The sequence below is a fragment of the Prosopis cineraria genome, unplaced genomic scaffold, assembly GCF_029017545.1.
Source record: "Prosopis cineraria cultivar Desert tree isolate PC_DT_omini unplaced genomic scaffold, ASM2901754v1 PC192, whole genome shotgun sequence".
NCBI lineage: Eukaryota > Viridiplantae > Streptophyta > Magnoliopsida > Fabales > Fabaceae > Prosopis > Prosopis cineraria.
This window is the reverse complement of record NW_026555519.1, coordinates 49,191-63,693: the sequence shown is the minus strand read 5'-3', so window position 1 is coordinate 63,693 and position 14,503 is coordinate 49,191. Positions and strand designations below refer to the sequence as shown.

At 27.9% G+C, this 14,503-nt stretch overlaps 1 protein-coding gene across 1 annotated transcript; it reads right to left on the bottom strand.

The window, feature by feature from the left end:
• Positions 1-4,894: 4,894 nt before the first annotated feature.
• On the bottom strand, positions 4,895-6,457 carry LOC129295808 (pentatricopeptide repeat-containing protein At1g31790-like). Its single transcript, XM_054934384.1, has one exon. It carries the CDS (start codon positions 6,208-6,210, stop codon positions 4,972-4,974), a length of 1,239 nt encoding a protein of 412 aa, XP_054790359.1. The 5' UTR covers positions 6,211-6,457; the 3' UTR covers positions 4,895-4,971.
• Positions 6,458-14,503: the final 8,046 nt, after the last annotated feature.

Genomic DNA, 14,503 nt, shown 5'->3' with positions numbered 1-14,503 from the left:
AAAATAAGCTTGACCTATTAAACTAAATAAGTCTAATTAAATAAGCTTGAAACTTGACCTGAGCCTATTAATAAATAGTCTAGGTTGAAGTAGGCTATAATGTAAGCTCCTGTTAAAAGTCTGGCCTATTCTTATCCTTGTTCGCTAGGGACAAGTTGGTGGAAAACTCTTTTTGGATCATAGGTTTTGCTCATGAACCACAGCTTGGATATTTTAGATGAGTGATGACAAAGATTAATGCATTGATAACAACAAGCGATGATATCTATGATGTTTATGGCACTTTGGAAGAGCTCAAACTTTTCGCAGAAGTGGTTGACAGGTCAGCATTTGTGTTTAATTATAGTAATTAATTGTCCCTAATTATTCTAATATTTTCCATTTTGTACTTTTTCTACTGCAGATGGGATATAAATGCTATGGATAATCTTCCAGAGTACATGAAAATATGCCTCCTTGGACTTTATAACACTGTCAATGAAGTTGTTTTTGACTTCCTTAAGAGAATGAGTGCAAGATTATTCCACATCTTAAGAAAGGGGTATGCATTGATATAGTTTATTAGCTAGTTTTTGGGCTTTTTTTTTTAATTTATAACAAAGGGTTAAATGGCAATTTGACTCCTAAAATATATGTCCAAGAGCGTCTAAGACAATCTCAACTCATTTTTTGTTTAATGTTATTTGTTGATAAAAATTAACTTTGATCATTTTTTTTTAGATAAAATTAACTTTGACCATTAGTTTAATTAAAAAATAATAGAAAAAGATCTCAAACATTACAAAAATGGAACAAGACAATTTTTGTGGTCCCTTTCTGTAATTTTCTTGATCCTTTCTATAATTTGCATTGGTCCATTTCTATAATTCTCTATAAATTTTTTTAAAATTTATAATAAAGGGTTAAATGGAAATTTGAGCCCTAAAATATATGTTCAAAAGCGTCTAAGACTCTCAACTCGTTTTTTGTATAATGTTGTCTATTGATAAAAATTAACTTTGGCTATTTTTTTTAGATAAAATTAACTTTAACCGTTAGTTTGATTAGAAAATAATAGAAAAAGATTTTAAAGATTACAAAAATGGACCAAGAAATTTTTGTGGTCCCTTTCTATAATTTTCTTGATCCTTTTTTATAATTTGCTTGGTCCATTTCTAACATTTTCTATTCAACTAACGGTCAAAATTAATTTTTGTTAACATTAAAGATTGCATTATATATATCGTTTTCAAAAGCTAAGGGAAAACATTATAAAAAAAAATGAGTTTAGGGTCCTACAGGCTCTCAAACCTATAGTTTATGAGACAAATTAACTTTCAACCTTATATTAAAACCTGTTAACTAATCCGTGCGTGTCTTCAATTTTATGGACTAATTGCGGTACTTAATTTTTTCAGTGGGTTGATCTTTGTAAATCCTATCTCATTGAGGCAAAATGGAAGTATAGTGGTTATCAACCAAGCTTTCATGAGTACCTAAAAATGCAAGGGTTTCAATAAGTGGATCAATCCTACGTGTTCATGCATATTTTTCACTTCCTAATTCAAAAAAAAAGATGACATGGTTTGCTTAGAAGAATATGCTAAAATTATTCATTCTTCCTCAATTATTTCACGCCTTATCGATGACTTTGGAAACATCTAAGGTATGATGACAATACCCATCCCATTATTTAATTAAGCACCAAAAAATTCATGAAATATATGTACGTTACTCTTTTTTTTTTTTAATAATCTTTCACTTTTTTTTCAGCGTGAAAAGGAGATTGGGGATATTCCTAAATCAATTGAGTGTTATATGAATGAAACTGGATCTTCTGAAGCAGATGCTTGTAAGTATATAAATTCCATTATTTTTGAAACTTGGAAGAAGATGAATAGGGAAGCCAGCAGTTCTTCTTATTCGAATAGTTTCATTCAAGTTGCTATGAACTTTGGAAGAATGTCGTTGTGCATGTACCAGCATGGAGATGGCCATACTGTTCGAGATCCAGAAACTATGAGTCGCATAATTTCTTTACTTTTCCAACCAGTCATGTGAATTTAATTTATGGTTAAGGGGCAATTTTTTTTTAAATTGTTTCAATAACAGCATTTGGTATTCTAAACTATTTATTGAAACAATTTAAACCTTCAAGTATCAAAATTATTCTAAACTACAATGTTGTCCCTTCACTGAATGGACATTGACATTTATCGTTAACTTCAGGTTAAATTTAGGTTAAGGAGCATTTTGCCTTAAAGTATTCATAGAGAAGTGGCCAACTACCCTAAAGTATAATGATGGAGCAATTAACATTTTTACATTTTTCTTATTGAAATATATCAAAATCATGTTTAAGGTGTCACATGACTTGTCAACTGTGTATTATCATTAAAAAAAATAGAATGTACTAATGATCAATTATCTATAACAATATTGTCACATGCAGTGGCGAACCCAATCTCAAATTTTTTTTTGGGGGGGGAATTTTTGTTAATTAATCATTCCTTCCAATTCCTGTTATAATGCGCATCTATCTCACCAAAATTAAAGAAATGTGATTAAATTATTAACTTTATCTAAAAATATGGTAAACTTTAATTTTATTTCTATTTAAATAAAAATTTTTCAAACATGCATTATATTCTCTCTCATAATGAATGAGTTTAAATATGAATAATATTTAAAAAAACTATATTAATATCTCATCAAATGTCTTATATTAAGAACTAAATAATCCTTTTAAAATGCACCCTACAATAGGGACTGAATAAAAATAATTTACAACTTTACTTTTTGAAAAAAATATAAATTTTTAAAAATATCCTTCATTTAATACTTTATTTATGAAAGAATACTGGATGGAGAGAATATAATGAAAATAATAATATAAAAAAGTATCATTAATGAAAAATTTATTTTTATTAAAATGTCTTATATTTTGAGTTACTAAATCTCCCTCAAAAGTGTTTTATAAGTTGGGACAAGGAGAATATATAATAAATTAAAAATTTATATTTTCAATATATTAATTGAATATGAATTAAATTAACTGATATTAAAAAATAATAACAAATAAAATAATAAAAAATTTATTCCAAATCTCAATTCTCACCCACATCCACGGGTTCTATCTCACTATCTTCGCCATCTCTGATCCTCTCTTCTCTCTCACACAATATCACCTTCATCTTCTTCCTCCTTCAGCCTCACAACTCTCCTTCCCCCCATCCTCAGGGCAGAAATAACTATTTTCTTCTCCATGCTACTATGAAAGGTGCATGAGGTTGGGAGGCCAAGGTCCCACCCACCTCCAACATGGATCCACCCTTGGTCACATGACGTATTTGTTTAGATTATCATAAGTTATATATAGATATTCATCAACAAATCTCATAACTAGCCAGGATAAACATACGTGTGTGTGTGTCAATGGTGGAGCCACATGCAACTAAAGGTGAGCATATTAATGAACAAGTTTTTATATTTTGCACTCCCCATGTCATGATATTTTAAATGTTAATCTAATCTTATTTGAGTCTCAAATAACAATGATCTAATTATTTAATAATTTCAGAACATGAAACTATCATAAAGAGAATTTATGAGACATGTAATTATTAATTAATTTTTAAAATTAATTTTTTAATTATTAATATATATTTAAATAAATTTGCCTCCTCTATTGTATGGTCCTAACAGTTAGTGGGTTGAAAAATATTTTTTCTTCTTTTACCACAATGAATGACATCCACTTCATCCTTATATTTTTAACAAAACTTGTATCTCAATACCATCAAAGTCAAGATATACATATATAAGTTTTTTTTTTAACCATTAAATACGTCATCAATAAAACATGTAACACGTTAAGCATGATGCCACTAGTTTCGATGAGAAAAAAGTAACAGTAACAATTTCTCTACTTTAAAGTGCTAGTCACTCTTTAATGAATACTTCAAAAATAAAAATAATTTTCCACCTAAAATTAATTTAAAGTTAATTATTAGTGTTAATGTCCATCAGACATTAGTTAAGGGGTAATATTACAACGAGCTATTTTAACGCTTGAGAGGCTATATTTGCAACAAATAATTTCTTGTAAAATGGTTGAGTTTAATCCTTTAATTCAACACGATAAGTCCTTTTGCTTAAGAATACATATGAGAGCTTGTCAAGGAAGTTCAATTATTTTAACTTTTTGAAAATAGATTAACAATCTAAAGATAAAAGATAAAAATCTATGTGACAAATGGATAGTTTTTGCAAAGGGATCTGTATCACCTTAATATTTATGTTTTTGTAAATAATTAGTAAGATTTCTAGAAGAGAAAATAAGAATGGAAGAATCTTATGATGACACTACTACCCCAAAATATATATATATATATATATATATATATGGGAGCATTTATTATTTTACTTATAAAAAGGTTGCCAAAATTCTCCATATGTAGCTGCGCTTTAGAGTGGGTATAAGAACGCTTCAAAAGTGTCCCTTGGGCTAGAGATATTGGGACCATTTATACTCATAAATACCCTCATCAATTATCATATTTTTTTAATTTTATTTATAAATTATTTTTAATATATTTTATTGAAATTAAGAAAAGTCTTAAAATTTATTAATTATATTTAAAAATTTAATAAATTCTTAAATTTTTCTTTTTAAATATACATAATTTAATAATATATTTTTTTTGTCTAACATTCTCTTAAATTCAATTGTCAATAGATTTGAGAGTAATTAATTGTGCTAAGCAAGACTTGAATGTAATTCTTTGGGCCTATTATAAATAAACATGTTCTATGTTGGGCTTATATAAAAGAAGCAAGCCATTTCATCCACATGGGCTTTTTAGTTAATGCCTTCAATGTTTTTATCAATGCAGTTCTATCATTTCGTTCATGAACCTTTAATTATCAATATATCAAACGAAGATACCTACATAACTCTCCATATAAGATCCTTTTTTCTTTTTTAACTACCTATGTGAATTCCACTTCTTTACAACCACCACAAGCAATTCTTAATTCCTTGAGCAGAGACTCTTGAGGCTGCAGTCCAACTGCCTTCATGTGATACAAAAGCTTAATAGCCTCAATGTACCGCCCATTTTGCATATACCCCATAAGCATAGCATTCCAACAAGCCACGTTTGTTCTATTATGAATCATCTCAAACACAAGTTTTGCTTCTCTCACTAACCCAGTTCTTCCATACATGTCTATCAACCCACACTCCACATAAGCATCTGACACAAGTCCAAGCTTGATGGCACTAGCATGTACTTGTTGACTTGGCATTCTTCCGCATACTTTAAGAACACTGGAAACTGTGAAACTGTTCTTCCTTATTCCTTGCCTTCCCATTTTCTTGAAGTCATTGAGAACCTCACAGAAATGCATTTCTCTGCAATCATTCACAATTTTAGCTGTCCAACTGAAGGTGTTGTGTCTAGCTACTTTGTTGAAGGCAATATTTGCATCTTCTAGGCACTTGAATTTCCCATAGAATCTGATCAATGAGCAAGTTAGAAGTACATCATCACTAATGTCTAACTTGACCAACCACCCATGAACTTGTTTTCCCAGATCCAGATTCATGCTGTAGTCACATGCCTTGAGAAGACAAACCATGACCCAATTAGGCAGTTCCGAAATACTCACTCGATCAAGCATGTTGAGAAACAAATCTATGGCTCCCTCGTAGTAGTCTGCATCATCAAAATAAGCAACAAGTAAGGTTGCCCACGAGTTGATATCCCTCACAGACATTTTATCAAACAGGTTACGAGCACGCTCCACCAAACCACATGAAGCAAACATGAGGAGAAGCCGATTGAGGAAGCTTAAGGGAGGATCAATGCCGCTTCGGATGATATGGGCATGTAGCTCCATAGCTGTACGAGGGTCCCCAGAAACAGTACACTCTTCTATCAAAGAGACGTAGATGTCAATGGATACAGAGAAGCCAAGACCATCCATCAAGCGTAAAACATCAGATGTTGTACTCCGAGCAGGGATAAATTCTTTTTCCTTGGTTTTCTTCTTCCGCAAACACAACCCATTTGATGGATTAGGTTGGGAACGAAGGAGTTGGACAGATTCTGATGAAATTTGAGGCAGATTTTGTGTGGGACGAAGGAGCTGAAGTTGAAGAGGGTGGTTGTTAATGTGAGGAGTGACAAACTCCGTGCAGGGTGATTTTGAAGGAAGAGAAACCATTTTCGAGTAGTTTAATTTCTTTGATTTGACGCGGTTGAAATCTTTCGTGTTTCACTTTAACCCAAAAACGACTATCCAAAAGATTGAATACGAAATAGTAAAAAGAACTAGAAACCTATTACATCATTCAATGAATTATTAGGAAAAGACGGAGTATGAGACAGCGAGTTCACATGGTGCGAGAGATCTGTGAGGGATTAGGTTATGGAGAGACGACTGAGAGGGACGAAGACACTCCTAAGCAGCACAAATGACGACTGGAACGAGGGCCGAGAGCAGAAGCCGAGAACGGTGATTCGCCAGTTAAAAACAAAACAAAAACAAAACAAAACAAATCAAAACACGGGCTGGAATATCCAGCCCAGACTACACATGCGCAAGCTAGCGGGCCAACCCAATAAAAAATATTCAGATGTTTGTTTTAAAAAAATCTGAGGATTACATTCAGATCTTATACAAAAAAATTGATTATTATAAAATTTATTAATAATTGAATTAAGATAACTAATAATACAATCAATTATCAATGGTCTTAGTTTAATTATTAATAAATTTTGTAATAATTAATTTCTTTACGTGAGACTTAATGTAATTTTTCCTTAAAAAATTATTGTCGAGCGAAATTACACCCAAAAAAAAAACTGTTTTTGACTTAACAAATCATCCTCATTTTTCAATCAATTTGCTTGCATGATTTCCAAATGATTCTTATAATTTTGAGTTTGTTATAACTCAATTATTAAACTTTAACTTTTACAACTTAGTTTTTATAGTGTTAATCATTTAAAATATTGGATCCTATATTTTAAAAATTAAAATTATATCTCTTTTTAAAATTAAGGGACCAAATTGAAAATTTAGAAGATTAAAAATATATTTTAGCTAAAAATTATAGAAGACTCAATTTAAAAATAATTGTGAGTCTTAAAATTTAAAAATCAACGTCAAAGTATATTTTAAATATTATTTCTAAAGAAAGTATAGGACCAGTAATAGAAAATGATAAAGTTATAATAAGGACCAATAATTACGTTTTTTTAAAGAATAATTGTTTTAGCTTTGTAGATCATGTTGCCTTGGTTGTATGTAGAATTGGTAATTCAGGCCAAACCCCAAAAAATGTTAGGGCCAAGCTTGTTATGTGAGTTTTTTTAAGAGGGTAGAATATTTAAGCTAGATTCAAATAACTTGGCTTGAATAAGCTCAACTCACCCAAATTACTGACTTTAGTTGTATGTTTAGGGGCTGATAATATCAAATCAAAGATGGAAGAATTCTTCAAGCATATATATGCTAACTTGCTAATCTCTCTTATAGTCATTATTAAATTTGAAAGTCAAACTTATAAATGGATGAAATATCAGTCAAAATTTGACTTTTGGTCATCTTAAAGTTGCTTTGAGGTTTGAATGCAAGCTTGTGATGAGACTTCAAGAGGTAAATTTGAATTAGCCAATGCTTCCAGAGGATCTATCTCTACGAGAAGAGATATATCTGTCAAATGAAACTTTAGATGAATTATTGTTCACTTCCTTTAACCATTTACTACCGTTGGTACTTTTTATAAACAATTATTAATAACAACTTCATGTATTTTAAGGTAATAAGTAGTTGAAATTAATTATTTCTTGTAAAATTTCAAAATTGTTCCCCCTAAAAGTTATTAGTGGAGTTTGTTTAATTAGTTAGGAAGTTTGATTGTTCGTGAGGAATAATTTAGTAGAAAATCATAATACTTTAGACAAAATGTATTAAGTATATTATCAAACATGCATGAGTTTCTTATAATAAGAACCTCTATGATAAGTATGTCGCATCATCATTTGATATATATTAAATATATTTTAATTCAAAATGCCAATAGTAATAATATAAATTACACAAACTCAAAAATGGGTTATATCGATGTATGACTTTTTTTTTGGTTAAAAGGAAAAATACCCTAAAAGTTTTTTAAAAGAAATATTGGATATTCTTACATTTTAGTTGGAATAATATTGCCCTGAAACTTTTAAAAAGAGTACAATTTCATCTCACTGTTGACACTCTCTAATGTTTGATTGTGACATTTTATTTTAACCAAAAGTTTTACTTGTGTCAACCCCTCTTCCTCTCTACACTATTCATCTTCCTCCCTCCCCCTCTTTACATTTGACTCTCTCCACATCCACAGATGATGGTCATCTGCTCTTATTGTTTTGAGTTCAGAAGCCATTATGTGTCATTGGTTCTTGTAATTTTACATGATTCTAATATTAAATAACAATTATAAGAAAATAATAAAATATACACAGATCTTTCAAACCAAAACAGGATAGATGAGAGTGACTATTCACTCGTGTCATTCCTTCACAACAAGATTGCATAACAAAAAATATTGAGATTTCAGAATCTGAGAGAGATATTGAAAAAGGGAATGAAGGTATGATTACTAATGGTGGGAAAGATGAGTTAAAGGTGGCAATTGTAATAAACTCCTTGTTCCATAGATTCATGAAGATGAACCAATAGCCACAGCGTGTGTGTAAAGTTGCCACATGAATGCCATCATCAAGCTTATTAGTCCCCAGCTCTTGCATCAACAAACTAATAATGAACCTCAATGCCTTCCTCATGAGGCTGCCTAGAGGAGTGAGTGAAATTGAGGAGAAGGAGACGAGACACGTAGTAAAGATGACACTATTGGCGTCCCCATAACTGAAGACGTTCTTGGTGTTATAAACACAAACCACATTTCCTTTGATTCTGCCATTCTTCTTCTTCGTCTCTCTCTGTGCGTTGCACTTGTGAGAAAGTTTGAGTTTTTATGTGTGTGTATATGCATGTTTTTGTCCATATTTTATCAAGTTATAACCATTCTCAAATGGTGTGCCCCCAACACTAGCAACAGGTCTCCATTTCCTCTTTGACCTCCCTCTTCATCTATTGGCTCCTTAACTGAAGCTCTATTATCATTTTGAGTAGGAGAGTCAGTAAAGTTAGGAGCCAAGCTCGAGACCTCTGCAACAAGATATTGTTCCTTTAGCGTGGTTGGATTCATCTACCAGGAAGATACCAAACCGTGTAATTGCCTCCACAGAGTTGTCTCATAATGCATCATAAGGTATAACAGCAAAGGAGGAGAGAGTCAAATGCAGAGAGAGAGAGGTAGAGAGAGGGAAAGGGAAGGAAGAAGAACAATAGTGCAAAGAGAAGGAGGGATTGACATGTGTAAAACATCTTGTCAAAATAAAAATTAACGAGTTCAATTTTCATGTTTATCCTTAGGATGAGATTTGGACCATCCAAATTTTAATTTAGATGGTTTAAATTTCAAGGATAATTGTGTATTATATTTATTAATGTAAAAATTTATAAAAATTATAAATAAATTTAATAAAATTTTTTATTTTTAATATGATCTAAATAATATCTGAACCGTGTAGTGTACATCTAGATAATCAATATACATCAATCATAAAAATTTTAATATTAAATTGGACCCTCTAAATTAAATCTATATCATATTAAAAATAAAAAATTTATTAAAATTATTTTATAATTTTTATAATTTTTATTTTAATAAATATAATATAAAATATATAATAATACTTAAAATCTGAACCATCTATATTAAAATTTGAATGGTTCAAATTTCATCTCATGGATGAGCATATGGTGCTCATCCTTGAGATGAATAGGGAAACTACTTCCAAAATTAATGGCCAAACGTTAGACAATGTTAGTGATGGAGTGAAATTACATCATTTTTAAAGTTTCAAGGCAATATTATTCTAACTAAAAAGTAAAAATATCCAGTACTCCTTTTAAAAAACTTTCAAGATATTTTTGTCCCTTAACTTTTTTTTTTTTAGCAATGATGATAGAAGTATACTTTGCAAATAATAAAGACTAATATATTATGGATTAATAATTCAATTAATGACAATATATATATATATCTCTATATATTACTCAAACTAGAAATACATTACAAACAAGAGGATGAAGGCTAAAATTTATTTTTGGTCTTCTAACTTTAAAAAGATCTTAATTCAATTCATTAATTTTATAAAATATCTTTTCAATTCTTTAACCATAATGCCATTAGTTTTAAATGATTATTTTTGTTCCAAACATTGTTATTTAAAAACTAAACTTAATATGTTAATAATTGAGAATATTTTATCAATATTTAAAAGTTTAATGTAAAAATTTTTGTGATGAAACAAATGGTGTTAGGATTAAATAACTAAAAAATACTTTATAAAATTAAAGAATCTTTGGTCAAAAAAAAAAACTAAAGGACCAAAATGAAAGTTTGTATAAAATTAAAGGTCCAAAAGTATACTTTAGCTAATGATGAATTGAAAACACATAAAAATAATCCAAACATATCAATATATATAAGAAAAAATGACAATAAAATCCTCCTAAACTATATAAATGATAACATGATCTCTCAAAATGTCATAATTCTATTGAAGTTTTTAGGAGATTCTATGTCAATAAATTTTAAATTAAAAGGCTATTTTACCTTTATTGATAAATTGTGATTTTTTGTTTAATTTTTGTGATTATTTAAATTAAAGTTATTATTTCTTAAATAAAAATTGTGACTGGAGCTTATTATTTTGAGAACTGTTTTTCAATAATAAAAATGACACCTGACAAGTTATAATTTTTTATTCAACTCTTATTATTCATAAAATAAAAATTATTATTATTTAAGCCAAAGCTGTTAATGGAGTTTGTCATTTTCAATAAGGGTAAATAGTCTTGTCACTTTAATATATATTAACATATAAGTTCTTAGGAGTTTCAGTGAAATTATGATATTTTTGAGTGATTCAATTTCTCATTTACATAATTTAGAGGATTTTGTTATTGTTTTCCCTATATATAAAAACATAAAACAATGTTTTTGTAGTATCGAAGGTGGAAGTTCAAGTTAAGTTTCATTTGAAATTTTGGCCAAAAAAAAAAAGTTTCATTTGAAATATTTTTATATTGATTAATTTTCTTACTTAGTTAGAAAAAAAGTATTAAATTCTCCTATATATTAGAAACACCAACAATGTATTCAACAAAATTAGCTGTCCTGCCGACCTAAACAGTGAACAACGGAGACTATTTTCCAAAGAATATTATTTAATATTATTTTTTCTGTTTAAAAATATAAGATTTTTTTTAGAAGTTTGATATTAAAAAATATAAATATTTTTAGTCTTTTGAGGTGTAATTATTGATTTTTTTTAAAAGTGTCCATAGTGATAATAAATTTATATAAATATGAAAATATAGGGTTAGTTGAAAACTAAATAATTATTTTATTAGGAGTAAAATTTAATTAAAAATGTCTTATATTTTTAAATAGAGGGAGTAGTTATTATTGTTTATAATAAAAGAATATTATTTTTATTAATTATTAATTGTTGCTTAATCGTTTAGACAACTGTATTTCCGCATTTTAGTCGCTTTATTAAATAAAACAAGTCTAAAGAAATAAATAATAATGACTTAATGAGTTCCCCGCGTCCAATATATGACGACGTGGATTAGGTAGCCTAAGAAGCCGGGCCAGACCAGCCCAGTTTCCTAGAGTCATAAATCAACACGGCACCATAAAAAAAGCAAACAAAAAGTCAAAAACACGTCTTCAATTTACGCATATTTTAGTTTTAGAACGCATCCAACATTCCAAATACATATATAAAAAAACCGACAAAAAAAATATACAAAAATACTCCTTTCATTAAAAATATAAAATATTTTTTGATGTATTAGATATTTAAAATTAAAAATATTTTTAATTTTTTTGAGGTGTAATTATTATTTTTTTAAAAGTGTCCTTATTGATAATGACTTTATATTTATTGTAGGGTGTTTAATAGAAGTAAATATAAAAAGATAGAGTTTGTTTGAAAATAAGTAATTATTTTATTAAGCGGTGAGATTAAATTAAAAATATTTTATATTTTTAAATAAAGGGAGTAAGTTTTTTCATTCAAAATGTTTGTCCATTGTCTAAAATGTAGTGGTTAAGTTTAAATAGACTGCTGGTAAAAAAAGTAAATTTACGCTTATAAGGCTAATTACTTTAATTTAAATTCCTTTGAAAAAATTGAATCTGAATATCTAAATTTAATAGAAATTATTTTCAAAATAATTAAAATTTTGATTATTCTTAACGGCGAAGTTCTTATAAGATTTTTAAATTGTTGTTATCTTTATTCAAATAAAGGTCATTATAGTTATTATTCTTTATTCTTATTTAAATGCATTGGCCAAGAGATTTATTCTGTAAATATAAAATCAACATTTTTTTTAAATTTAAGTACAATTTTTTATTTTTATCTGCCAAACAGTCTGGTATTGAATAAAAAAACATAACGTAATTTTTGGATATCTTTTGGACAAAAACAAGTTGCTAGGAAATAATAAATAGAATAATACTTTACTATTGAGACCCAATCTCAGATTTAACTGGGACAGATCGAAGATTCGCGCATTTGTATTATTCCTCATCTTTTCTTTTCTTTTTTAACTTTTTTACTTTATAAAAGTTTTTATTATATTGTGTTCACATGGTGTAGACAATATCCATCTTATATTTAAAACTGCAAATGCAATATTTGCAATATGTATGTATGTATGACGATAAATCATGAAAATTACATTGGCTGCATGTTTTAAAGTATTGAACAGATATTTTTATTGAGTAAATAATTGCACAAAATATTTATTATAATTTGAATATCATTACTTGATCATATGTGACATTTTCATTTTTTTATTTAAATATAAAGAATATTTTTCATCTCAAAATTGGTTTCATTTAAATTTTATCTTTATTACCCCTTGTTTTGTATGTTAAATGGCATGGTATATAGACAATTGCAACCTTTTCTTTTGTAGGATAATTATAATGTAATTTTTCTAGAGAAATAAAAGTTGAATAAATAATTTACAAATATGAATTCAATTTTCAACTATTCATTCCATTGAAAAAAAGGGAAAAATCTACCTTTAATAGTCTAACTTTATAAAATTTTTACGTTGATCCCTTAATTTTATAAAGCATTTTTTAACCATGTAACCTGGACACCATAATCAATTTTAAATAATTATTTTTTATATCAATCATTATTATTTTAAAAAATTAAATTTAATATGTCAACATAACAATTGAGAATGTTTTGTCCATATTTAAAGAGTAAAAGAGCAAATTAACATTTAAACTACAGGTTCAAACAATGTTATGAGAACTAGATCAATCATTAAACTAGTTGATGGACTAATTCATGGTTTAATAGTTAAATAAGGGTTAGACCGAATATAATTAAATTTATTTATTTAAATATTTTAGGAAAGTTTAAACTAATTTTTACTTTTTTAATTTCAAAATTATTGTTGATTTTTTGAGATGGTGATCACATATTTTTTAAAGGAAATAAGAACTAAATTTGTTTGAGAAGATATGTAAATAAATATTTGGATGAATATAAATGAAAAAGATGTTTACGTATGAAGAAATAAGTCCAAAAAATTAATTAAAAAATAAAAGGGGTGCATGCTTATTTTTATGGTCGGTCATTAAACAATTTTTAGAAGTAAATTATAACCAAATTAAAATGATATCATATAAAACAAAAATATAGATAAATAGCTAGCAGAATGGAGATAAAAGAGATGTTCAATTTTTTTTTTTTGAAGAGATGTTATGATGGGAATAAAATGATATCATAAAAAAGATATGAAAAAATAAATATAAGGAAATAACAAAAAAAGTGAACAAAGATGAGGGGGGAAAAAGATGACTTGTTGGAAGGTTTGGCTAGCTAATCTGCATATATATAAAGTGACAGCTTGTGTATCTCTATAATGGAAAGTAGTGACAACAAGTGATTTTGTGTGACAATTCGTATGAGTTGTGGGCCCGAGATATAGTTTTTTATTTTTAATAAAAAAACAAATTGGCCACCGTTTTTAAAAATGGTGCAATTTTTTACTAGTTCCCTGTCAAACAGGTTCAAGTGTTCAACTGGTCAGTTCGGTTTAATTTTAAAGTTATTTTTAATATAACTTTTTTTAATTTTTAAAAATTATATAATTTAATATTTATCATTGATAAAAACTAACTTTGATTATTAGTTTATAGAAAACATAATAAAAAAGGACGTTAAAATTATAAAAAAAAAGATAAAAAAATTTTATTAATAATTTTCTTGTCATTTTCTATTAAAAAACTGAAAATTAGATTATTAAATGAAAAAAAATAACTCCCTCTATTAAAAAATGTAAGGCATTTTTT